The sequence below is a fragment of the Oenanthe melanoleuca genome, chromosome 19 (assembly GCF_029582105.1).
Source record: "Oenanthe melanoleuca isolate GR-GAL-2019-014 chromosome 19, OMel1.0, whole genome shotgun sequence".
NCBI lineage: Eukaryota > Metazoa > Chordata > Aves > Passeriformes > Muscicapidae > Oenanthe > Oenanthe melanoleuca.
This window is the reverse complement of record NC_079352.1, coordinates 2,808,612-2,830,933: the sequence shown is the minus strand read 5'-3', so window position 1 is coordinate 2,830,933 and position 22,322 is coordinate 2,808,612. Positions and strand designations below refer to the sequence as shown.

At 43.0% G+C, this 22,322-nt stretch overlaps 1 protein-coding gene and 1 long non-coding RNA gene across 6 annotated transcripts; one reads left to right on the top strand and one right to left on the bottom strand.

The window, feature by feature from the left end:
• The first annotated feature begins 5 nt into the window (after positions 1-5).
• On the top strand, positions 6-19,296 carry RAD51C (RAD51 paralog C). 5 transcript variants are annotated; one of them, XM_056506955.1, is made up of 10 exons: positions 6-106; positions 161-319; positions 959-1,217; positions 1,597-1,763; positions 2,742-2,875; positions 5,263-5,394; positions 7,491-7,557; positions 10,177-10,237; positions 12,666-12,726; positions 16,179-16,494. In XM_056506955.1, the coding sequence occupies exons 2-10, from the start codon at positions 202-204 to the stop codon at positions 16,284-16,286; spliced, it is 1,107 nt and encodes a 368-aa protein (XP_056362930.1). In that variant the 5' UTR covers positions 6-106; positions 161-201; the 3' UTR covers positions 16,287-16,494. The 5 variants fall into 5 exon arrangements, with proteins under 5 accessions (XP_056362930.1, XP_056362929.1, XP_056362932.1 ...); XM_056506957.1 differs by having other exon boundaries at positions 20-137; positions 192-319; XM_056506956.1 differs by lacking the exon at positions 6-106 and adding an exon at positions 135-139 and having other exon boundaries at positions 172-319.
• Positions 12,694-22,273, bottom strand: LOC130261069 (uncharacterized). The gene is made up of 3 exons (XR_008841906.1): positions 22,166-22,273; positions 16,943-17,036; positions 12,694-12,776 (listed from the first exon to the last, which is right to left on the bottom strand). It is a non-coding gene; the product is annotated as an uncharacterized LOC130261069 (long non-coding RNA).
• Between the last annotated feature and the right edge of the window lie 49 nt (positions 22,274-22,322).

The window sequence follows — 22,322 nt, the reverse complement described above, 5'->3', positions numbered from 1 at the left end:
TGAGGGGCGGGGGCGGTGGGCGGGGCCGGGAGCCATCGCCGCTCCCCGGACGCGTCCGGAGCGTGTCCGAGGTGTGTTCGGAGCGTGTCCGAGGTGTGTTCGGAGCGTGTCCGAGGTGTGTTCGGAGCGTGTCCGAGGTGTGTTCGGAGCGTGTTCGGAGCGTGTCCGGAGCGTGTCCGAGCGTGTCCGAGGGATCCGGCCATGCAGCGGGAGGTGGGCACGCTGCCGCTGGCCCCCGCCCTGCGCGCCCGCCTCGCCGCCGCCGGCTTCCAGACGGCGCAGGAGCTGCTGGACACCGGGCCCTGCGGCCTGAGCAAAGGTACCGGCGGCTTTCGGCCCTCCCGGGGCCTCCCCGGCATCTTCCGGGCCCTTCTCCTTTCCCCGTCCCGCCTCCGGGAAATGGGCATGGTGAATAATAAAAAAAAAAAATAAAGACGATTCTGGTAAAAGATCAGCTGGCACTGATGGATGTAAATGGGATGCAGGAAAGTGAAAGGATTCTGTTAGGCTCATCCCTCCTCTTTCACCAGCTTCGCTCTTCTTTTTACGTGATTTAAACAAAGTAAGGCTGTTTGAAGTTAGAAAATCGCCTTTTTCCTCCCTGTGAGGGTGGTGAGGCCCTGGCACAGGGGGCCCCGCGAAGCTGTGGCTGCCCCTGGATCCCTGGAACTGTCCAGGGCCGGTTTGGATGAAGCTTTGAGCAGCCTGGGATAGTGGAAGGTGTCCCTGCCCATGGCAGGAGTGGAACTGGGTGGTCCTTACAGCCCCTTCCAACCCAAACCAGTCTGGGATTTTGATTATCAATAGTTTTACTGTCTATGACAATGAATGTTTGAAAATCACATCATTAGTGCCAGGTTGTCCTGAGAGGGTGAATATTGTTCATTTTGTGTCATGCTGCAGAATCAGTCACTGCTTATGAAATAAAGGTGGTGTTTTGTGGTTTTGGCTTCTCTAGAAGTTGGAATCTCCAGGGAAGAGGCGCTGGAAGCGCTGCAGGTGGTGAGGCAGGAATGTCACGGGGATGCAGCAAGGACAGCTGGGGGATCAGGTGTCACCAGGAAGTGCACAGCCCTGGAGCTTCTGGAAGAAGAGCAAAGCCAGGGTTTCATCATCACCTTCTGCTCAGCACTGGACAACATCCTGGGAGGAGGAGTGCAGCTGACAAAAATCACCGAGATCTGCGGAGCACCCGGTGTTGGCAAAACACAGCTCTGGTAATTCATTGTCCTGTGACTTGTGTGCAGCCAGGAATCACTTTTGTTTAACTCAGCTTTTTCTTCTTGTCATGACTGCAATCTCTGATTCTTCTCCAGCGTTATAAATAGAATAATGGTTGTACTGCTCCCTGTCCTGTGTATTCCTCAGCAGGAATATCTCCAGGAGTGAGCTGGGACAGCTCTGGGATGAAAATACTGATCTCTGGTTCTGTTTGCCATGGCTGGGACAGCTCTGGGATGAAATACTGATCTCTGGTTCTGTTTGCCATGGCTGGGACAGCTCTGGGGTGCAAATACTGATCTCTGGTTCTGTTTGCCATGGCTGGGACAGCTCTGGGGTGCAATTACTGATCTCTGGTTCTGTTTGCCATGGCAGCATGCAGCTGGCAGTGGATGTCCAGATCCCAGAGTGCTTTGGGGGCGTTGCTGGAGAAGCTGTGTTCATTGACACTGAGGGAAGTTTTATGGTGGACAGAGTGGTGGACATTGCAGCTGCCTGTGTGCAGCACTGCCACCTTATTGCTGAGGCTCAGCAAGAAGAGGGTACGTTGCTAAATCATTTCTTTCTGGAGGAGGCAAGGATGGAGTGAAACAAGTGTCTCGTAGGCTGCAGTGCTACTTTTGGAGTGTTTGCTGACAGCTTTTTATTTCCAGCTGTGTGTATCAAACCCTGAACTAAATCTGTGGAGCAGACTGAGCTGGACTACTTCAAAAATAATTATTTTTCTACATGGTGATTTTATGAGCATTTTGATCGTGGAGGGTTTTGGTGTTTTCCATTTCTCCTTTCCTCTTTTCTTCCTTCCAATTTTTTAACACCTTAATGATCGTATTTGCAGCACCTTATTAATTGTATTTGCACCTGTTGAGCAAAACTGAGTATTTTGTTTCAAAACACAGGAACAGGTGGGGAAAGGAAAGAGGAACAGCAGAATTTTATGAGGCAATGTTGCTGCTGAGGGCCCATAGAGTAAAACCTTCGCTGGAATTCAGCTCATCCATAAAGTCAATACAGCAGCCAGGCTCCTTTAATAAGAGTTTTATTCTTTAAGTCATCAGTCTCTTGGGGATAAGGACACAACTTTTGTGTTACTCATGGAGAATTTATGCACCAGACTTCTGTTTGAACTGAGGTAGAAAGACACTGTATTAAATGAGTTACTGCCTGTATATTAAACAGGGGATGATTAATAGTCCCTGATGTCCTCTGGTGGTGTTCTGGCTTGAAAATGATTTACTGGAGAAGTTCTTGCTTCAGAAATAAATTTTTCATCGTTGGAGGCCTCTCTTGGAGGCTCCAGTGTGTCTGTGTGCAAATGCTGGGATAGCATCTGCTCCCCACCTTCCTGACTTTCAAGCCAGATGGAAGATACATTTCCACACTCCTTACCTTGCCTGTTCTGTTTCTGGGGGCTCTGCTGTTGCTGTGTGTGGAGGGCAGGGTTTGGTGGGATGATGAAAGTAACAATATGCTCGTACAGACTTCTGACTCATTTACTCATCTGTTTGTTTTGTTCTCAGATCATGGGAAAGCTTTGGAGACTTTCTCTCTGGAAAATATCCTCTCTCACATCTATTACTTCCGTTGTCGTGACTACACAGAGCTGCTGGCCCAGGTCTACCTCCTGCCAGAATTCCTGTCAGAGCATTCCAAGGTAAGGGTTGTTGCAGGCTTCTCAGGAGGTGTCACTCATCTTCATGTTGCTGAGGATTTTTTTGTCTGCTGTAGTAACAGGAGTAAACACCTTGGTACCTCTTCAGCTTGGCAGTGAAATATTGGCTGATAGCAGAGTACAAATGTAAAGCCTTCTGCTTGTTTGCCTTTTCATTCCCATCCCAATTACTCTCAAGAGTAATTTGTTTTTGCCATCCTCCTGAATTTCCACTCTGAGTTGAGGACACTGGGTCTGTGCTGCCACATGTTCCATTTTGGTGAGCACTGAGCTGTGAATCAGCACAGAACTGCTCCACACAAGAGCCTCGGAGCCGGGGGGGTGTGGTGACCATGAGGGTGGCATCAGAAAGGTTTGGTGCCACTTTTTTTGCCCTGAAAGATCACTGAGGACCAGAAATACCCTGCAGCATCCAAGTGACTCTTCTTCTTTTCAGTGCATCTTCTGTTGCTACAAGCAACCAGAGCCTGCAGCTTGACTCTTGGGTGGACTGCAGCCAGAAAGTTTCTTAGTACCTAATGTCTTAGAGAAATGCTATTGTAAGGCAGATTTTCACCACCTCCCCTCCAGATTTCTGGGTTCTGCACTGCAGATCACTCCCTGTCAGGATCTGGGAAATATGACTGTGCCTCGTTCTATCACAGCACAAATCAGTGTTGGATTAGAATGTCTTTTGCATATATTCCAAAATTTTTCATTTATGGGAGCTGTTGTGTTCTTGCAAACACAGATGGAGCCTTACTTTTGCTCAGTGTAGTCTGGTATTTCCCTTTCCCTGCCAGGTACTAACGGTGCCCTGTTGTGTTTGCTCTTGTGGAAAGTACATGGCTTCATTAGCACAGTTCCACTGGGCTGCAGCTCCCTGGAACCATCTGTGCTCATTTGCTGGGCTTGGCCTGCAGCCTGAAGTGCTGAAGGTTGCAGGAGAACCACAAGACCTTCTGCTGATTCCTTGGACAGGCTAGATGTGACTTGACAGATTGCTTATTGCAGTCCAGCTCTCATTAAAATTAGTCTGATCCCTCTGGAGCCAAGTCTGCGACCACAGGAAGCTTCCAGATTTTAGGAGAGAGAAAAAGTTGTAGAGGTGTAGAGACAAGAAAGATGTAGAGTTAGAGATCCAAATGTGCCATTTGGAAATATTAATTAGTTTGAGATCTTGTTAATAATATGAGAAAAACTGATAGAAAACATTCTTTTTGTAAAACTCCTAATTGTTTAAAGTCTGCTAGAGCCAAGCTGGCATGGACAAGGCAGGTGTTACCAAGCTTTCTTTACACTTTAAATACTTCAAGTTTTCCCGTTTGCCATATGGGAGAAATGTAACTAAATTGCATCCTACCTGGACATATTTGTGTTAGCCAAGTTATATAACCATGTATACATTCCTGTCTAGCATGAGTCATGTTTATGCTGTTAAACTGATTGTTCTTAAAGAAATGATACAGGAGGAAGATGTACAGACTCATGGAAAAGAATTCGTAGGGAGCAGGGAAAATGAGAATACAATGAATGTCTTCTTTTAATCCCAACTATTTAATCTTCTAATCTTCTTTTGCAAATTAAGGATTTGGGTTTTTTTTTTCAGTTGGAGGCCCAGGACCATTGCACAGTGATGTCTGTGAAGGCTTATATGTTCCAGTCATAAAGAGACTTCCCAGTAATGAGTTAAATCAGTAATGCAGAAAATCAGGATTTTTGTGTTGTTTCCACTTTGTTATCTTGTGCAGCAATGCAAGAAGTTGTAGACACCAAGGATTTGAGTGACATCTGAACATGCAGGCATTGTAAGACCATCCATCTCCCTCCTGTATTTCAGACTTGGGTCATCAAAACAGCCACAACAAATGAAGTTAGAATAAATCAAAATCCCAGACTAATGTTTATCCAGTGTCTTGAGGGTGATGAGCCAGCAGCTGCAGCGTGCTCTGACTTCAGCTAATGATTGCTACAAAAGAAATAATTCAGCAAAGCAAACATCTTGAGGCAAGATAGATCCTCAGCTCCAGTGCTGTGTGCCTGGAATATCTTTAGGCATCTGTTAAACTCCTTGTTTCCAAGACAGATCACTGATAACAGCTGAATTATCTCAGCAGTGGCTCCAGAAAGCTTGAATTCTGATTTTGATTTGGATTTAATTTTTGAGGGAGAAGGTGAATTAATTGCTGTTTGTAGAGAATTGACTGAGCTAGAGTTCTGCTGTTTAATTACAATTTTCTCCAGCTTCTCCTCTGCAAGGCTTTAAGTCCACCTTAAAGCATTCACCTAAGGATGAAATAAAGCATTCCAGTGCACTTAAAACCAGCTGGTTTTTATCATATTTTCATAGGATGGTAATGTCAGTTTTTCACCTTCTGTCCTGCCCTGAGGTCCGGCTGGTGGTGATTGATGGCATTGCCTTTCCCTTCCGCCACGACTTCGAGGACCTGTCCCTGCGCACGCGGCTGCTGAACGGGCTGGCACAGCAGCTCATCATCATGGCCAACGACCACAAATCTGCTGTGAGTCCACAAATCCCAAAAGATGCTACTTTCTTTTATAAAGAATTAAGGAAATGTGATTTGCTCTTGCCTCTAAATAGCAAAATAAAACTGCAGTAATACCCTCTGCATTCACGCCTGCTTGTTTAGTTGGTAAATATAGAGGGGTCACAAAGGCAAAACACCTAGAAGGTGGGAAATTCCTAGACTTGCCAAAATAAGTAAAATTTGTATCAACAGCATCCTGTGGATGTTAATGAAGTGGTAGCATGGCATTTTCTAATGCTGTTTGCCATCATCTCTAATGATTTGGTTGGACAAGGAATGCTCCTCTGGTGATTTAACCTACAAAAATACCTCAGAGCACTCAGCAGTTCCAACACAACTTTCCACTAAACTATGGCTTTAGCATTCCTAAGGAGGAAAACCACTTTATCTGCTGGATTGGCCTTCTCTTCTGGCATCCATGGAAACCCAGAGCCTCCTTCCTGGGCATTGTTCCTCTGTCACTGATGGTCTGGAGGCAGCAGAGGTGCAGCCAGCAGATGGCACTGGGAAGCTGCAGCTGTTCCAGAAGTTGTTTTGGAAGTCTCTGGCAGCTCAGAGAAGCATTGTTCAGCAATTGGAGCTTCCCCAGCCCTCAAAATGGTGCTTGTGCCTCTAACAGTGTCCAGGTGACTTGTGACCTTGTCACCCACAACTCTCTGGTGCAATTGGCTTTTGTTCCAAGCTGCTTAAAATAAAACTCCTCTTGTGCTTCCTCTGGGAGCTGTAGGAAGGGAAGAGCCCAGCATTCCCAAAGTGTCCTGACATGAGCTGTGGAGCTCCTTCCTGCTGCTCTGGGCACCAGGGAGATGATGTTCCAGGATCTGCACAGCCTCAGGTTTCCTGAGTGCTTTTCCTCACAACTTGGTACCCGGTGACCTTGAACAGCAGCTGCTGTCATTGGACAATGTTTTTCTTTGGTCAAGGATAAAATACATAAATCATTTCTTCTGAACCAGGGAGCAGTTTAGTACAAAGTTGCTAAAGAAACTCTTGCTAAAGGAGTCATAGCTTCAGGAATGGTTTTGCTTGGATTGGCCTCTTGTTGGTGGTGTGTGAGTTAGTTCCATGAGCTGGGAGCAGGCTAAATCCAGCCTGCATGCCAGGGATTGCTTCTCAGGCAGCTCTGGATGCTCTAATACGGAAGGAAGTCAGATCCTAAAGCTGGACTCGAGTGAGGATGCCCAGCCCTTCTCCAGCAGGGAGATGAGGAGGCTCTTTGGGGCTGTTACCATGCACTTGTGATGAGTTACTTCTCTAAAATTGCAGTATCTGTGCTGGGCTCTGGGCTGTGTGAATGTTTTAGGGTGTGCTCAGTGGAGCTGTTTGCTCTCACACACTTTTCTGAACTGCTCCAGCAAGAATCCGCTGAGCATGTCAAACAAGGGAACTCTCTAGGGTCTTAGATGGGTACAATATTTCATTTTTAATGAACTTTGTCATTAATATTCCTGGCTCTTTTCTGTCTCACCCACCCCCATTTCTACCAGGGACCTAACCTAGACTGTCTGTGAGCCTCCCACAAGTGATTGGGGCTGTGAAAACACTCCCCCGCTCTGTCTGTTCACTTCCATTCTGCTTTGTGTTGTACCCACTTGTGCATTTTTAGACTACAAGGCACAGAAATTCACTTAATCACCAGGCTAATGCACGTTGTGAGCAGCACCACCAAGTTCACTTACCCCAGGGGCTGAGAGCTGGCTCCTCATGGAGAGTCAGTGCAAGTCACCTGCAGGTAAACACAGATCCAAACATCATTTAGGACAAATGCTGTGGGATAACTAAGTCGTGTGGAGCTTGCCTCCCTTGGGGAAGGGGAAACTGAGATTTCTTCTAAGTCTTGAATGAAAGAAATCTCCCATTCAAAGCAAAAATACATTTTGCATGCTTCTCTTAATGTGTTTTGAAAAGATGAGGCATCTTTACAGTTTCTCATCACAATTACCAGGAGTTTTGCCTGAGTAGCTGCTTCATCAGTAAAAGCTTTTTTGAAAATTCCCTCTCTTCCTTCCCACCAGTAGGCTGATTTCCAGAAGATTTTCTTATTACTTTGCTTCTGTTTCCTTTTTCAGGTAGTTCTGACAAACCAAATGACAACGAGGATTGGACAAAGCCAGTCCACATTGGTACCTGCTTTAGGTAAGGGTTTAACTTTGAGTTGAAAATTGATACATAAGTTCCTTTCTTTTGTTTTTATGTACAACGAAAAATCATCCAAAAAATGTACCTTGGAGCAGGGATGTGGTGAGGAGAAGGTTAAATCACTCAAAAAAGAGCCCAGCTTAATGGCTGCATACCCCAAACTAAGCTGCAATTTCCTAAATTCCCAGAGAACCATTCACTGCCTCTCCCAAACAGTTTAAATTGTTTATTTTCCCATTACCCTTGAACATATCCCATTAATTATTTGCACAAGGCGTTTCATATTTGCTGTATCACTGGAATTTTATGCAGTTATGATTTAGAGGGAAGTTCTGTGTGGGATCCTCAGGCACAGCCTGCTCTGAGCCAGGTTAAAGATTTTTTTTCCAGGCTGCTCAATTTTGGCCTGTAATGAGCAGATACCTCATCCATGCCTTTCTGCTGCAGTCACAGGGGAAAATAAAACAGTTCTCAAGTGGAGTTTTCTACAAATTAAGGAAAGGTTCAGCATTAAATCTTATTTCAGGCTGTAGCTTTGCACTATTTTATGATTCACTTAAAGGGCACAAATTCTTCAGTTTCTGTGAGCTAAGTAATGATTCCCTTGCTCTGGAGAGGAGAGAGGGGGACAGTACAAAGGCAAAGATGTTCCCTGTTTGGTATACAGGCACCAAACCCTTTGGCAGAGATATAGGGTAAAATGAACAAACACAGCCCATCTCCTGCAGGAATGTGAAGAACGTGGAATTTGGAGCTGTGCAGGCAGACCCAGCTCCCAGGATCTGACCCTTTTTGTCAGTTTTGCCTCTTGCTCTCTGATGGATTATTTTTGGCAGCCTTTCTGGCTACAAACTCAATTAAAGCTAATAGAGTCTGTCTTTTTTCAGTGGCCAGCATTGTTTGGGAGCTGTTGTGTTTATTGAGTCATGGGGACAGTAAAGAATGTGAAGACATTCAGGGGAGGTTATAATTCCCAGATATCCTGCCTTGCCTTGTGCATATTTTCTTTCACAAACAATTAATTTGACATGACCTCCTGTGGAGCTGACTGTGTCTCTCCCCAGCATGTGTGACCATAGTATTGTTAAACTGAGCAGTGTGAACTCTTCCAAAATTGCAACTTGGTACCAGTTGGGAGAATATTTAACCAAGTGGTTTTGATGCCCTGCTCTGAAGAAATGGTGTTTCAAAAGTCTCATCATAAAGGCCAGAGAACCTCCCACTCCTCCATGGTTTGATGTAGCCAAAGGAACTGTTGAGGAAAGGGTCAGTAACAAACCCCCAAGGAAAATCACTAAATTGGGTTTTTCCCCCATTGATTGGTAAGCCTGAGAAAAAGCTTTTTCGTGAAAGCATTAATCTCTAAACTCTTATTCAGCTCCTGAGCAGAAGGGAAGATCTTAATTATGAGGAAAAAAAAAAGAAAAAAGCACAGATGCTGCAAGGTATTAAGTCAGGAGCTTTATGAAGGGGACAGCTTTCTTTCCTACAACTGATAGCTAAGCTGGGTGTTCCTAGACATTTCTACTAAATATATTTAGAAAGGAGGTCAAATATTAATCTACAAGCAGTTCAACTCAGAAATATCTTGTTTCACAGTAGAATTTTTCACTCATATTCAGTGCAGATGGAAATGTGCTGGTGTGGAATTTGTAGCCATTGTAAAATGTGTTTTGATCTCTGCCTCAAAGCCATTTCTGAGAGCCAAAATCTTTAATCTCAACTCAGATATAGTGGAGCAAGGTCTGGCAAGATGCCCAGAGGGTCTAGGTCTTCATTACAGTGGGATCTTTTGGTTTTTTTCCTTCTCTGTGCCCTAATAAATACCAGAGCACAGGGGGCACAAGGGGCTGGGGGTACAGGGGAGACCAGCGAGAGCTGGACAGGAAAGAGCAGGTGGACAGGGGAGACTTGGCTGGTTTAAAATGCCATCCATCTTTGGACTGCTGACAGGGATAAACAGAGGAAAAAGCACCCAATAAAGATGTCTGTACATTGGCTTGTGGTCAGATGTGAGCTGAAACAATGGGACTGAGCCCCTGGAGCAGGATAAAAATCCAGACTTCCTTTTCTCTTTCCACCACACCTCCCTGCTCCTTGCTTTTGGTTGTGTTATTTTGCATTTTGCTGTCAGAAGCAGAAGACTGCTTCAGGGGCCCTTAATACTCTAATAATCATTGACTTTCTCCCAAAGCTGGTGTCCCAAAGGGACTGATGTTTGCTCATAATTATGCCTGAGAGACAGAATATCACATTTCTGAAGTAGGATTTAGACCTCCTCACCAGACTCCTTCAGTAGTAATTAGACAAATCTCTTCTTCAAGCCACCTTTATTTTCAAGACTTGTCTAGTACCTGTCCTTTATTAGGCAGCCATACAGTTTTTCTACACATATGGAAGTAGTGCATCAAGATTCCTGTAAAACACGAGGACCACAGAGGTTATTCCTTGTCTTGGTGCATTTGTTATGAAATCCTTGCAAGTATGAAAAAGATGGGATGCATCATTGCAAGAAAGGCTTTTTTTTTTTTTTTCCTTAATCATTGAGATTAATTTCATTTCAGCTTGCTGATGGTGGTAGTGTGAGAGATAATGATCTGTAATTTTGTTCCTCAGGAGAAAGCTGGGGACACGCTGCCACCGTCCGTTTAATCCTCCACTGGGACAACAGTCAGAGGTGAGGAAAATGTGAGGAAAATCCATATCAGTACAAGTGTGGCACTGGAGAATCCTCCAAAGTGGCCATGGGGGCCAAGCAGGAGTTTGAATTTGGCTCCTGGCCTTGCTGTGCCACATCCCAGGCTCCCAAGACTCAGGAATTCTTTCCTTCAGTGTGGGCTGAGCTGTCAGGCTCCTCCTCCCCACCCTGGTGAGTTCTTCCTGACAAGATGCCATGGTTTATAAAAGTGTAACATCCTAATGGCAATTGTTCAGACACAAGGATCTAGGATCTGAGTAGAAAATTTCATTTACTATCTGCATTTTACAAGATTGAGTTGGTTTCTTTTAGAACAAAACTTCTGGTTTTAATTTTTGCCATAACTTTTTGCCAGGTATTGAGCTGGTGGGTTACCAGGTGATTTTTATGCCCCACTCTGAAGAGGTGCAATTTCAACAGTCTCATTATAAAGAACCTCCCAGTCCTCCATGGTGTGTTGTAGTCACTATAATTTCTTTGAGGAGAGTTTTTTTGCTTCATTGTTTTCATCCTCAGTCAGTCCAAAGCCAGAGATGCCAAAGAAGGCTTTAAAGCCACCTAGCCAGTGTGGCCAGGACAGGCTGCTGACCCTGAGCTTCAGGGCTTGAACCTTGTAAAAACAGTGTGAAATTCTGTTTGTTGCAATGAGATCTCCTCTGTTTCCTGGTTCTTTTTTCCCCTCTTTATATTGCAAGGTCATTTCTCTTTCCTGCTCAGTTAAATTTGTCCTGTGTATAATGTCACCGTACAGCACCTTGAGATTAAGGAGCCATGCTGTAATTCCCTAATCTTGTGCAAACAGTGAGCAAAAATGCTGCTGGAATGTTATTGTGCAGAGTTTTGCTTGTTGAATTTGAAAGAAAAATGCAGTGATGCTTTCTTGGGGAGTTTTGTTTTTAAATTCTAAGTTTGAAGGCAATGCAGGATGATTACAGCAGGCTTTTTAATTTGGAATTAAATTAACATCACTGATTAGTTAACAGTCTTTTTAGGACAAGTTGCATCAACATAATGATTACAGAGTGAACAAAAGTTAATTTTATATATGAAAAGAACTTTTTTTTCTTCTGCAACAGAGCTGGGAAGGCTGCAGATAGAAGTTCCAGAAAACAAGCCAAGGAGAGACTAAACCTGGCTTATTTACTGATGTAAATCTACAGCTGATGTGAAGTGGGGCCTGCAGAAACAGCAATTCTGGACACAACTGTAAAAGCAGAAATAGCTCAATGCTGTCTGATTTTGTACAGGCTGCCTATTTGTTTTTATATCAGGTTATTGAGGCACAAAGATCGTTTGAGGATCCATTTGCCTTTTTAAAAATATTTTTAAATGTGCTTTGGCCAACTCTGATACCTGTCCCCTCTCTTCTCTCTGCTACTGAAAATGTCAGAGCTTAATTCTGAGGGTGTTCTTTGCTGGGAGGAAAGATCCTGTTGAGTCAGAAGCTCCAGCTGAGCTCTTGTGAAAGCCTGGCTTCTGCAGCTCCAGATTTGGGCAATTTTGTCAAGCATAACCCAGCATTTGAGTGTTCTGAGGAATTCCCTGTGTAGCTAACATGAAGTGGCAGCGTTCCTCAGGCTGTAATTACGTGCTCTCTAATAGAATGGCACCTCAGGGAGGAAAAACCCCCCCAAAAATAATTAACAGGATTTTTGGCAGGGTGTCTTGCTACAGAGAGTAGAACACTTTCTAGATTGGCTTATGTAAGTGTGAGTTTTGGGGAGGTGGGCATGGTGCAGCCCTGACAAGGGTTGAAAACCCCTTTCCTTTTGAGCTGCTTGGCAATTTTCTCTCTATATTATGCAAGCACTTGCTGTAGAACACAAATCAAGGTGTGTATCTTAGAGTCTAAATGCAGCAAATCAGGGAAGTGTCAGAGGAGAAATAAAAGGGAAACTATTTTCTCAAGGTTGTGCTGTGTGTCAGTGGCAAGGGCAGGCTTAGAAATAGAACATCAGCCTCTGGGTTATATTGACAGGCTTGTGAAATCTCTGGAAAAAGCCTCCCTAGAAGTACTGGAATTCTTGAAGGTCTCTCCCAGCTTTGAGAGGTCAAAGAACAAGTGATTAATGGAGTAGGGAAGAGTTGTGCTCAAAACCTTTTTTGTTTGCATTTTAAGAAAGTGACATTTGGAATTAATTCATGATGAATACTGTTCCCAAAATGTCATCAAATACTGTGATGAAACAAGGCTAATTAATCATTCACTCTTTTTAGTAGGTCTAGATTGTGTTTGAGCTGACAGGTCATGTAAGGATGGGAATCCACAGTTTGAATGACCTATATGAAAATACATCCCTGAGAATTCCACTGGTACTGTAGGAAAACTTGGGTCTGGTCACTGGGCTATTTGGAATTTTTATTACTGTATTAATTAATCATAATTACCTGGGGTTTGTTTTACCAGGCTGGCCACGTTGTACAAATCTCCAAGTCAGAAGGAGTCCACCATAGCCTATCACATCACAGTGAGTATTCCTCTGGGGATGGAGATTCACAGGCTGGAGCTCACTGTCAGCTGGAAAGGAATTTTCAGACAAATCTGAGAATGGTCTTTGCTTTCTTAGTGCTGGTTTTGGGAAGGGAAGCAGTAATACTGGGATATCTCCAGACTTAGGGGTAATTTGCTCTTTTTCTCTTTAGAGAAGTCACCCAGCATTTTATCTACTCAAAATACTTTTGGTTTCCAGATCAAACTTTCAGGCAGCCTGACCCACTCTGTTCTGCTGCTGGTGCTGCTTATTTTATCTGCCCCTGATGTTAAATTTTGCCCTAAGTGCAGTTACCAAGAACAATCTGAGCCTTCATTTTGGGGGACCTGAACCCTTTTGTCCCTGGTCAGGTAGGGTGTGGTTTCTCAGGTGGCTCTTTGCATCTGTTCCAGCTGAGTTCATCTTTTTAGGATGAGGATGACCAGAATTAAACCTGGTATTCCAGAGGCTCATCAGTGCCTTGTCCCACAGGTATTTCCCCATCTCTGCTTTATGTGTGGTATAACCCACCTTGTGTTTATCCTACACTGACCCTACCCCCAGCCAATATACACAGATTTTTCTCTTCTGCCCCTATCATAGAAGAGCTTCCAGCTTATAGCTGGAGTCCTTATTCATCCCTAGTTAAATCTGTGATTATTTCCTATTGTGGAGTGCTTAGATACATATTAATGAGAAGAGATGCTGTCTAGGCTGTGTTTAGGTTTAAAAAGACAGCACCACTCAACTCTGAGATCCTCAAATGTCAGATCCATAGGTACAATTCCATAACTATTTGCTACATGTCCTCATGGAAACACGTTGCCATAGCATTTTCTGCAGATTTTAATGCTGCCATCAGATGAGATCCTCAAACTTTCAAACAGAAATCAGATTTGATTTTCCTTCCCACTCCTGAATGTATTCACCTGGACAGAAGAAATATTGCAAATAATTACAATTATAAAGACTGGAAGGGGAAGTGGGATTAAATCCTAAAGTTGTTTTGGATCATGTGATGTGAGTCCTTTTTTCTCCAGCTGACAAACAGATGGATTTTATCTCAGACAGTTTAATTCCCTTTTTCTTTCAGCTTAATAAGCACCATAAAACAGTTATGCTCTCTTCTCTGTGAATGCACACTATCTTGAAATAGAGTTGAGAGTGAATTGTAATTGAAGATTGGTTAAAATTTAAGATTATCCCTGTGTTTTTTTCCTTAATCCTGATGAATTGCTTCAGGAGATAATTTCTTTTAGTAAAAAATGTATTATCCCCATTTCTTTAATGAAATTCAGGTCTGATAACAGTCTGCTGTTATCATTTCTCTTTCCATAGTTAAACTGAAATATGTTAATATATGTCCAGTGTTTCCAGGTCAGATTTGTGGGGTTGTTGTTGTTTTTTTAATATATATTAAAAAAATAATAATTTCTTAGGACTCAGAAATGTTCAAATGAGGTGCATTGGTACCATTGGCAAAGTTGCTTCTCAGTACCCATGAGCTGATGAAATGTGTAAGTTCATGAGTGAGCTCTGGGCTTTTTTATCCCTGTCCTCACCAGCACTCAGGAGTCAGTCTCCACTCTGAGGGGGCTGTGGAACTCCTCTCCCATGAAATCCTTTCTTCCACAAGCTGATAAGGATTCATTCTTAAATGCAGAGTATAGAAATGGAAATTGATTTATGCACAAGGGAGTAAGTAGTTCGGCTGATTCACCTGAATTTCCCAGGAATGTGACCTGATTATTTCAGAGTGAAAGACAGAGACACAGGATCCAAATCCTGGGTGGGAATTGTGTTTCCCTGATCTATGGAGGGTCTGCCAGACCAGCAATGGGAGCAGTGCTCAGGTAATAAACACATCTACCCTTGCCAGTCTTGCTGCAGAGGGTGTAAATCCAGAGGACATTAAGGAACAATTCAAAATGACAGAAGACTGAGCTTTGTCCTTGGTTCCAGCAGCCACATCCTCACCATCTGAAACCCAGCCTCACAAATATACACAAAATTCTTGTATTTTCAAGATGCCTGCCTGTGCCAAGTGCAAAACATCCATCCTGGGCAGCCTGCTTTATGTTCTGGCCCTTATAACCCTTGGAATGCTTTCACTGGGAGTCAGCACTCTGGATTAAGTGGATACTTGGCTTCAGATCCACCTTTGTGCCTCAGGGAAATGGCAGAGATTAGATGCAGTGAAACATTAAACTTGAAGATTCCCCATTATGCTCTTTAGAATAACACTTGAGTTGTTTATAAATAGCAGAGGGGCTGCACAGATCCTGCCCTTGTGGCACCTCTTGCTATTTGTTCCTTTAAAAAGCCTGGGTTGGGTGAGGTGAGGCATTCAGAAATAGAAATACAGGGATGGGAGTCTGAAACAAGACATTTTGCTGGGGTTTGGATTGATCTTGGTGTGGGACACACTGGAATTTGGGAAGAGTCACATCTGATTGGAATTCTGCCTGTTTTCCTCACACTGCACCAACCCAAAATGTCAGCATTCCTGAAATGCTCCTGTCCCCACATTGTCTCTACCTGAGCATTTTGGATCAGCAAAGCAATTTTGTGTTCTGATTAATGCCTTTTCCTCACTAAGTCTGCACTGAGCCTTCACTGAGCTGTCAGCAGCACTCTCTGCACAGCATTTGTCTGGAGATGGGAATTCAGAGAGTTGCAGCCTTCACACAACATCTCATCATCTCAATCTGCATCCATGACGTGTAACTAACTGACTTCCAGATCTTTCACATTTTAAAATGGTTAAAAATTCAATTGTGAGCTACAGTAACAGAAAATAGAGTGGTACTAGGCCAGATAGATCACTTCAAGCACTCTCCTGAGCAGCAGCATGTAGTTTTCACTTCTACATTTAGTTTTTGGCAGTCAAAGGTTTTCATCCCATTGTGTCCCATAAATTACTATGCTGGAACAGTCTTTGCAGTCTAGAGACAGATTCAGCTCTGCTGTTCTCTTACAATGTCTCATTGATGTTTTCAGTTCATTAAGTAGGTACATAGAACAAAAATATCCTAAGTTGTAGAAATTCACAGTTTTGTTTCTGAAAATGACTGAGGCAATTAATCCAGTCATCTCCTTGCTTCTGTGGGAGCTGATGGATTTGTCTTTTGATTTATTTAAATAGGCAACATAAGTTAATTTACAGAAAAGCAGTTTTTCATAGCCATAGGGGTGATAAACTGTAAAATGAAAGTGATAGCCTGGTTGGTGAAAATAAACTATCTTTTAAAAACAAAATGAGCAGACATTAGTTTGCACATGTGTTGTAAAGTTTGCAGTGCTGAGTTTAACCTGGTCTATAAACATTCTGTGGCTGCTCATCCCAAATAAGTGGCAGCATCATCCTTCATTCTGATCTTCTGGGAGCTGGTTCCTCATACTTTCTCTCCCTACAAGCCTTAGCACATGATTTTCCTTCCATCTCCCAGTGCCATGGCTTCCGGGATGTGCAGCCTCCAGCTGTCACTCACCGCCCAGGCGGGGCTGAGCCGAACCCTCGGAAACGGCCACGGGCAGAGGAGGAGAAGCAGCAGTGAGTGCAAAGTGGGATGGTAAAACCCTGCAGGAGAGCAGTGCCAGAGTGAACATGCAGCCAAAGGCAGCCTGAGACACTCAACTTCAGCTCCTGCTCAGGACTTTATTTTAACATTAAGAACTGCAACGTGCAAATTTCTGTGGCACAAAATTCTTTTGTGTATGGTATAATTGTACTTTTATAATAAAATCTTTGGTTTTTATAACAGGTTGGGGCTTTTTTTGTTTGTTTGGGTGTTTTTTTGTGGGGGGGGGTAGGGGCTACAGCTCCATCTTTTCACACTGGGTAAAGAGACAATGAAATGAGAGCCTTTAGCACAGCACATTTAATGACAGGCATGTGGATCAGTCATCTGGCGTTGTGTGTACCTGAATTTTAAGGAGGTTGGATGCAGCATTGTGCTCAGCACAGGCTCAGAGCAGGACACAGGCAGTGGAGGCTGGAAGGGAAATGCAGCTTCCAGTGCTACACCAGAGTGGGGCTTTAGCCCTCACCTGCTGCAAAGTCCTTGGGCAAGGACAACCAAAGATCTGCTTTGAACTTCTCATTTATCCTGCAGTGGCAACAGCAGAGATGAAAGGCTGGATCTGAAGGACAAAGGATTTAATCCAGCACGATAATTTTATGTTCCTGTCTCAGTAAGTGGGAATATTTTACCGTGGCTCAGGCTTGAACCAAACTGCTGCATAACCCTGACTTCCACCTTCTTCATTTCATTTCTTGCTGCAATCAGGATCTCTTTTGTTCGTGGCTGTAATAAAGAGAAAACCCAGACTTAGGCACCAGCAGTATTAGCAGCTCCAAAGTCTAAGCCCAGAGAATGAATGTACATTGAAAGCACAGCAGCTTTTTGTCCTCTTTTCATTAAGAGAAAACAAATCAAGGAGATTATTAGAGGAGAAGAAAGGTGCTGCACTGCAAAATAGTAATTACTTCAATTATGAGAAGTGTTTGTACACATGCACAAGATGACCCCTTTTGGCAGAGCACTCGGTAACGTTAGAGCTGAGGAAACTCAGCCAGCAGCTAAATGGAGAATTCAAGTTGTGGGAGTCACTATCTTGAATTTTTTATTTAGTACACACTAAACTGACTTTGCCTTGAAACGAAATTCAGTGCTGAATCTGAGTCATAAAATCTCTATTCAAAAAAGGCTAAAAAAAAAAAAAGCAGTGGTTTTTACATCATTATAGGGTTTAGATAAAAATTACATAATAAAATATTAAAGGGGAAAGTATTGAATTGCCATGCAGCAAACCGGGCTGTGTCAAAATTTGAAAACTGTGAGTCAGGGAGAAGCTCTGAAGCAAGCAGCATGACATAGGGGAAGGGAGGCAGCGGGATCTGTGACTCAGACAAACATTTCAATGCAGGAGACACAGGCAAACAAAAGGATCCTGGCGCATGTGATGTCAGCAAGCAAACGCTCCCGTTTGGGAATAAAGGCTTCCTACGTATTGCAGGGCAGGAGGAGGGGGGGAGCTGGCACCTCTTGCCTACGTAGCCACGAGGAAAACCATCCATTAGGAATGTTGGAGCAATATTTTCAGGAGCTCTCCTGGTTTCTGGTGATAGCTGCTATCTAAGGGGTTTGGTAATTATGGAAAAATCCATTTCTGTCGGTGCATTGTGCTGGGATTTAACACTCTCCACACGTCCTTCCGTGTGTGAGCAGAGTAACAGTGTGGCTCCCATATACAATTAATTTCAGCTGACTGGTGGTTTTAATTTTGTTTGTAGTAGAGTAGCATCCAGAAGCCCCAGCTGAGATGCTCATCCTGTTATAACAAGATAAATGGTCTTGGCTGAGTAAATGTTAGAGCTTCCAGTGTTATGGGCATCGTTATTCAAATAAAAAAGATGCACAGTTACTGGTTAACAGTGGGAGATGCAAAATGTCCAGAGGAAATATTGGAGGCTCTCTATGCTGAGATTTTTTAATTTTTCTCTCTTTTTTTCCTATTGAAGCTATTATAAAAATCAGCTCTGCCGACCAGAACTGAGAGAAGGATCTGTTGGCGGAGACAAAATTAGATTAAATGAGCCAGATTTCGTTCTCATCTGCTGGAGACAAGGAAGCTGTTCCAGGCTCAGAATTGCAGAGAAAGAAAAAAATTGACCGTTGCCTCACCAGTAAATCTTCCATGGCAAGTTGATTTTTCCCCATATGTGCCTGGAATTCTCATGCATGTCTCAGCATCAGTGCCCAACAGTGAGGGGCAGAAGAGAATTTTATTACTGCACAAAAAGTGAAATTCTATGTAACCAACCTCATGGCACTGCATCAAAAAGAAAATGGGTTGTTTGATTTGCTGCTTAAGTCCCAGTTTGCTGAAAGCCAAGGGCTTTAACTGTCATGCTGAGTTTGAAATTATTCCATTTTGTGGGGACGACATTTACTTGTGGTGGAGGAACTTATTTTGTCACCACAACAAGAATCCAGATCCCACCACAGGCCTTGGCAACAGGCAAACACTGCGGTCACAGGAGAATTCTCAAGCCCTGAGTCCTGCTTTGAAATGCTTTAGTTTGGACAAGGAAAATAACAATTTATTTGTTCCTGATTTGATGTGTTTTGCATCTTTTCCGTTATGAAATACTGAGGAACCTGCAAGACTCTAAGTAGAGTTAATTTGAGAAAACATGGAGAAGAAATAATGTCACTGGAGGTACAAAGGTGTAGCCAAGGTTCAAGGTAGGAAATCAGTCTCAAGTTGAAGTCAGTCACAAAGTAATTGATTTGTGTGGAAAGGAGATTGGGCCACTAACCTGAGTGCTGAATACAGAGCTGAGAAAAGTACATTTAAAATATAACTACCATTTTCCTGTTCAATTTCAGTTCCTGTTCCTTTAGTTATTTTACCGGGGGACTAAATTTAGGATCAGATTTATTCTCAGGTATTTCATGGATTAACAACAAAGGTGAAATCCTTACTGCCTGCTTTTTGAACTCCATCCTTGTCCTGAACAAAAGAAAATAGGAAAGTTGGAAGGGCTCTCCAAAGAGACTGTCTATCCTGACCACGTTCAGGATAATAATATTTTAGAAAGGCACATTGAGATGTGTTGTACTGTTTTAATTTCTATATGAAATTGTTTTGGGTTGATGTGGCCAGAAATGTGTATTCTATAACCATGTGTTGAACCCAGGTGGAGTAATGATTTTCTTATTTCCATGGCACATATTATCTGCTAATGGGCCATCTTTAAAACAAGGTGAGGCAATCATCTTTATCTTTTCCACAACCCATCTTCCCTCCAGGGAGATATCATCTGCTGCTGGGCCACTGAGTCCCACAGTATGACTGATAAAATTACATCATCCCACTGGGAGATGCTCCAGCCAGGGGGAGGAGCCTACTTAAATAAAAAACTGAGATTTTGAACAGCAAGTTATCCATCTTTCCACTGGATTCTACAAGAACACCAGACCTTTCCGCATCATCCCTGGTCCTGCAGAAGAAAACTGCACCTTTCTACAAAACCACTGCTTCAGCTGAACCACATCTGCCACTGCAGGAGGATGCAGCCACCATTTAATGGGACTTCTACCAACACCCTGACTGACTGATAGGGTGTCAGGTTGTGTTCTGACTCTGTCAGGGTTGGGATTGTTCTTTTGTAATACTGTGTTTCTATTTTAATTTTCCTAGTAAAGAATTGTTATTCCTAATTGCCCTATCTTTGCCTGAGAGCCCCTTAATTTAAGAAATTATAATAATAATTTGGAGAAGGGGGGTTTACACTCTCCATTTCAAAAAGAAGCTTCTGCCTTTATTTGCAGACACCTGTCCTTCAAAAGAAGACAGAAATACATGTGATAAGTTTAGAAGTATTGTTTGATACTTTCTTATCCTTGAGAGGAATGGAATAAACAGAGCCCTGCTGACATGGCAGTGACACAAACACTACAGAAGGGAAATAACAGTTTTTAAAAGGATGAGAAGCAGGGGGTCAGCCTGTGTTCCCGGAGCAGCAGGGCCGTGCTAAGAGCCCCGCGGGGAGCCTGGCTGCAGCGGAATGTGGCGCTGGCAGTGCCGGGAGCAGCCCCGCTCCTCCTCCGCAGCCCTCGGCTCCAGAACCGCTGCCAGCTGCTCCCTGCCCCGGGCTTCCCTCTGCTCTCCCCGCGCCGGGCACTCGGTGTCTCGTGGCTGCTGGCCATGCACTCATTTGGGATGATTAGGGTCAGGGGAGCTGGCTTCCTTTGGCTGCAGCAAGATGCCTGCATTAATGTTCTCTCCTGAAGAATGAAATCACTGGGAACTGGCCCCTTTCCCAGTACTGAATTTCACCCACAAATGCACCCACTGTTAAACTGTCAGCTCCTGTCTTGCTTCCCACAAGCAAGAAATATTCCTACAGTATCCACTATCTATCTATTAGAGAGCCTAAGCTCTACACACACTTTGAACCCTATCTACTGAAATAATAAATGGCATTAAAACCCATAGTTCCATCATTACACAAGCAGTAAAAATGTTAGATTATGTGCCAAAAGAATGCATAGAAAAGTCTGTATTTTACTAAGTCGTCCTTCAAGAATTATAGCTAATACTGCTCATTTTATTACAAGAATTACTTGCCATTGATTTAAACGGAGTCAAAGAAGCGTTGAGATATTAAAAAAAAAATCACATTTTAGTTTCAAGCATTGAGAAGGGGGAATGTTTAAAATATTTTATAACATATATAGGAAAATAAAAAAGAAACTCTACAGACCTCAACAAATGGTTCTACCTCAACAAATGGGTATCAATGTTTTTTCTCAAAGGCTACGAATATGCTGTTTGAATACTTGCTCAGTTTCCATTATTTTGGAGGTTTAAATTTCTGACACATATCCCTCTAATACCCTTAATTTATTTAGTGTGAACTGCTGCAATTTTGGCAACACAGTTACAACTACACTCACTTAGTAATTCTTTTTGTATCATATATGTTACTAAATTAAAATGGTTTGGGCTAGAGAACAAGTTGTCTCCTTAGCAAGAAAATGTCTATAAAGTGCAATGTGTCAATAAGAGATTGTAACACTTTTTTTTTTTTTTTTTTTTACTAGTTAAAGTTATTGCTTACTACACTTTTGATAGTAAATGTGTTACATCACATAAATCCATCTCTTTAAAAGCCATTCATTCATTAATTCGGGAAATGAACACAAGTTTCTGTGGCTAAATCATAGGGTTTGGGACTGTTGAAAGAAGTCAGAATGAGTTACATCAATGGGATTTGAGTGGGACACTGATTCAAAGCACACCCTTTCCTGAGCAGGGGTCTGAATGGAAGGCTGAGCATGAAATTTTCCTTTGGGATGGGACTGGAAATTTCCATGACAGCTGGAAGTGGGATTCAGGCCTGAAATCCCGTGTTTTGCAATGGATGGGGATATTTCAGAATGATCTTTGACTATTAATCTGGAAAAGCTGACTTGACCTCAAAAAACTTTAAAAAAATAGTAAGAAGAAGAAAGAGAGAGAATTGCTCTCTTGACACCCCAAAGAAATCCTTGCTATGGTCAAGGAGGCAGTAAAACTGTGGTGAGAGAAGTTACTTAGCTTTTTAAAGCTGCAGTTGACCAGACTGAACCTAAGAAAATGAACTGCAGTTTGATGGATGTTGACTCTGTCAACAAGATTCTTCTTGCTGTGTTCCTTACAAATTCTTGCTGTCTTTAGTTTTAAGCAACTGGAATTATTAAAGCTGAATATAGCTGCTGAAATTAATTCAGGTTTACTGCAAAAGCCCTACTTTTTAAAGAAAGAAGCCCTACTTTGAAGAGGCATTTACCTTTGGATTTTTGCCATTAAACTCATTTGTATGGTACCAGATCATGTATCACAGGTATGTTAAGTATTGTCAAAGCATTCTTCATGACCCTACCTGTCTTCTGTTTGTCAGGCCACAGGAGTCACTTCCAAAGGTTACAAAGGATTTAAAAGCACTTCTTTTTGCCCTCCATACAATTCAGGTCACCTCCCCAAGGCCTGTTCAAACCCTGCTTATTTCTCAACAGAAAATGAGAAAGAGAAGGGCATCA

Bases quoted from the DNA above. Each gene is read 5' to 3' on its own strand.
- RAD51C (XM_056506955.1), top strand. From the start codon at position 202: ATGCAGCGGGAGGTGGGCACGCTGCCGCTGGCCCCCGCCCTGCGCGCC. The intron at 1,218-1,596 runs GTAATTCATTGT...TTGCCATGGCAG, and splicing joins GTTGGCAAAACACAGCTCTG to CATGCAGCTGGCAGTGGATG. The intron at 10,238-12,665 runs GTGAGGAAAATG...TTGTTTTACCAG, and splicing joins CACTGGGACAACAGTCAGAG to GCTGGCCACGTTGTACAAAT.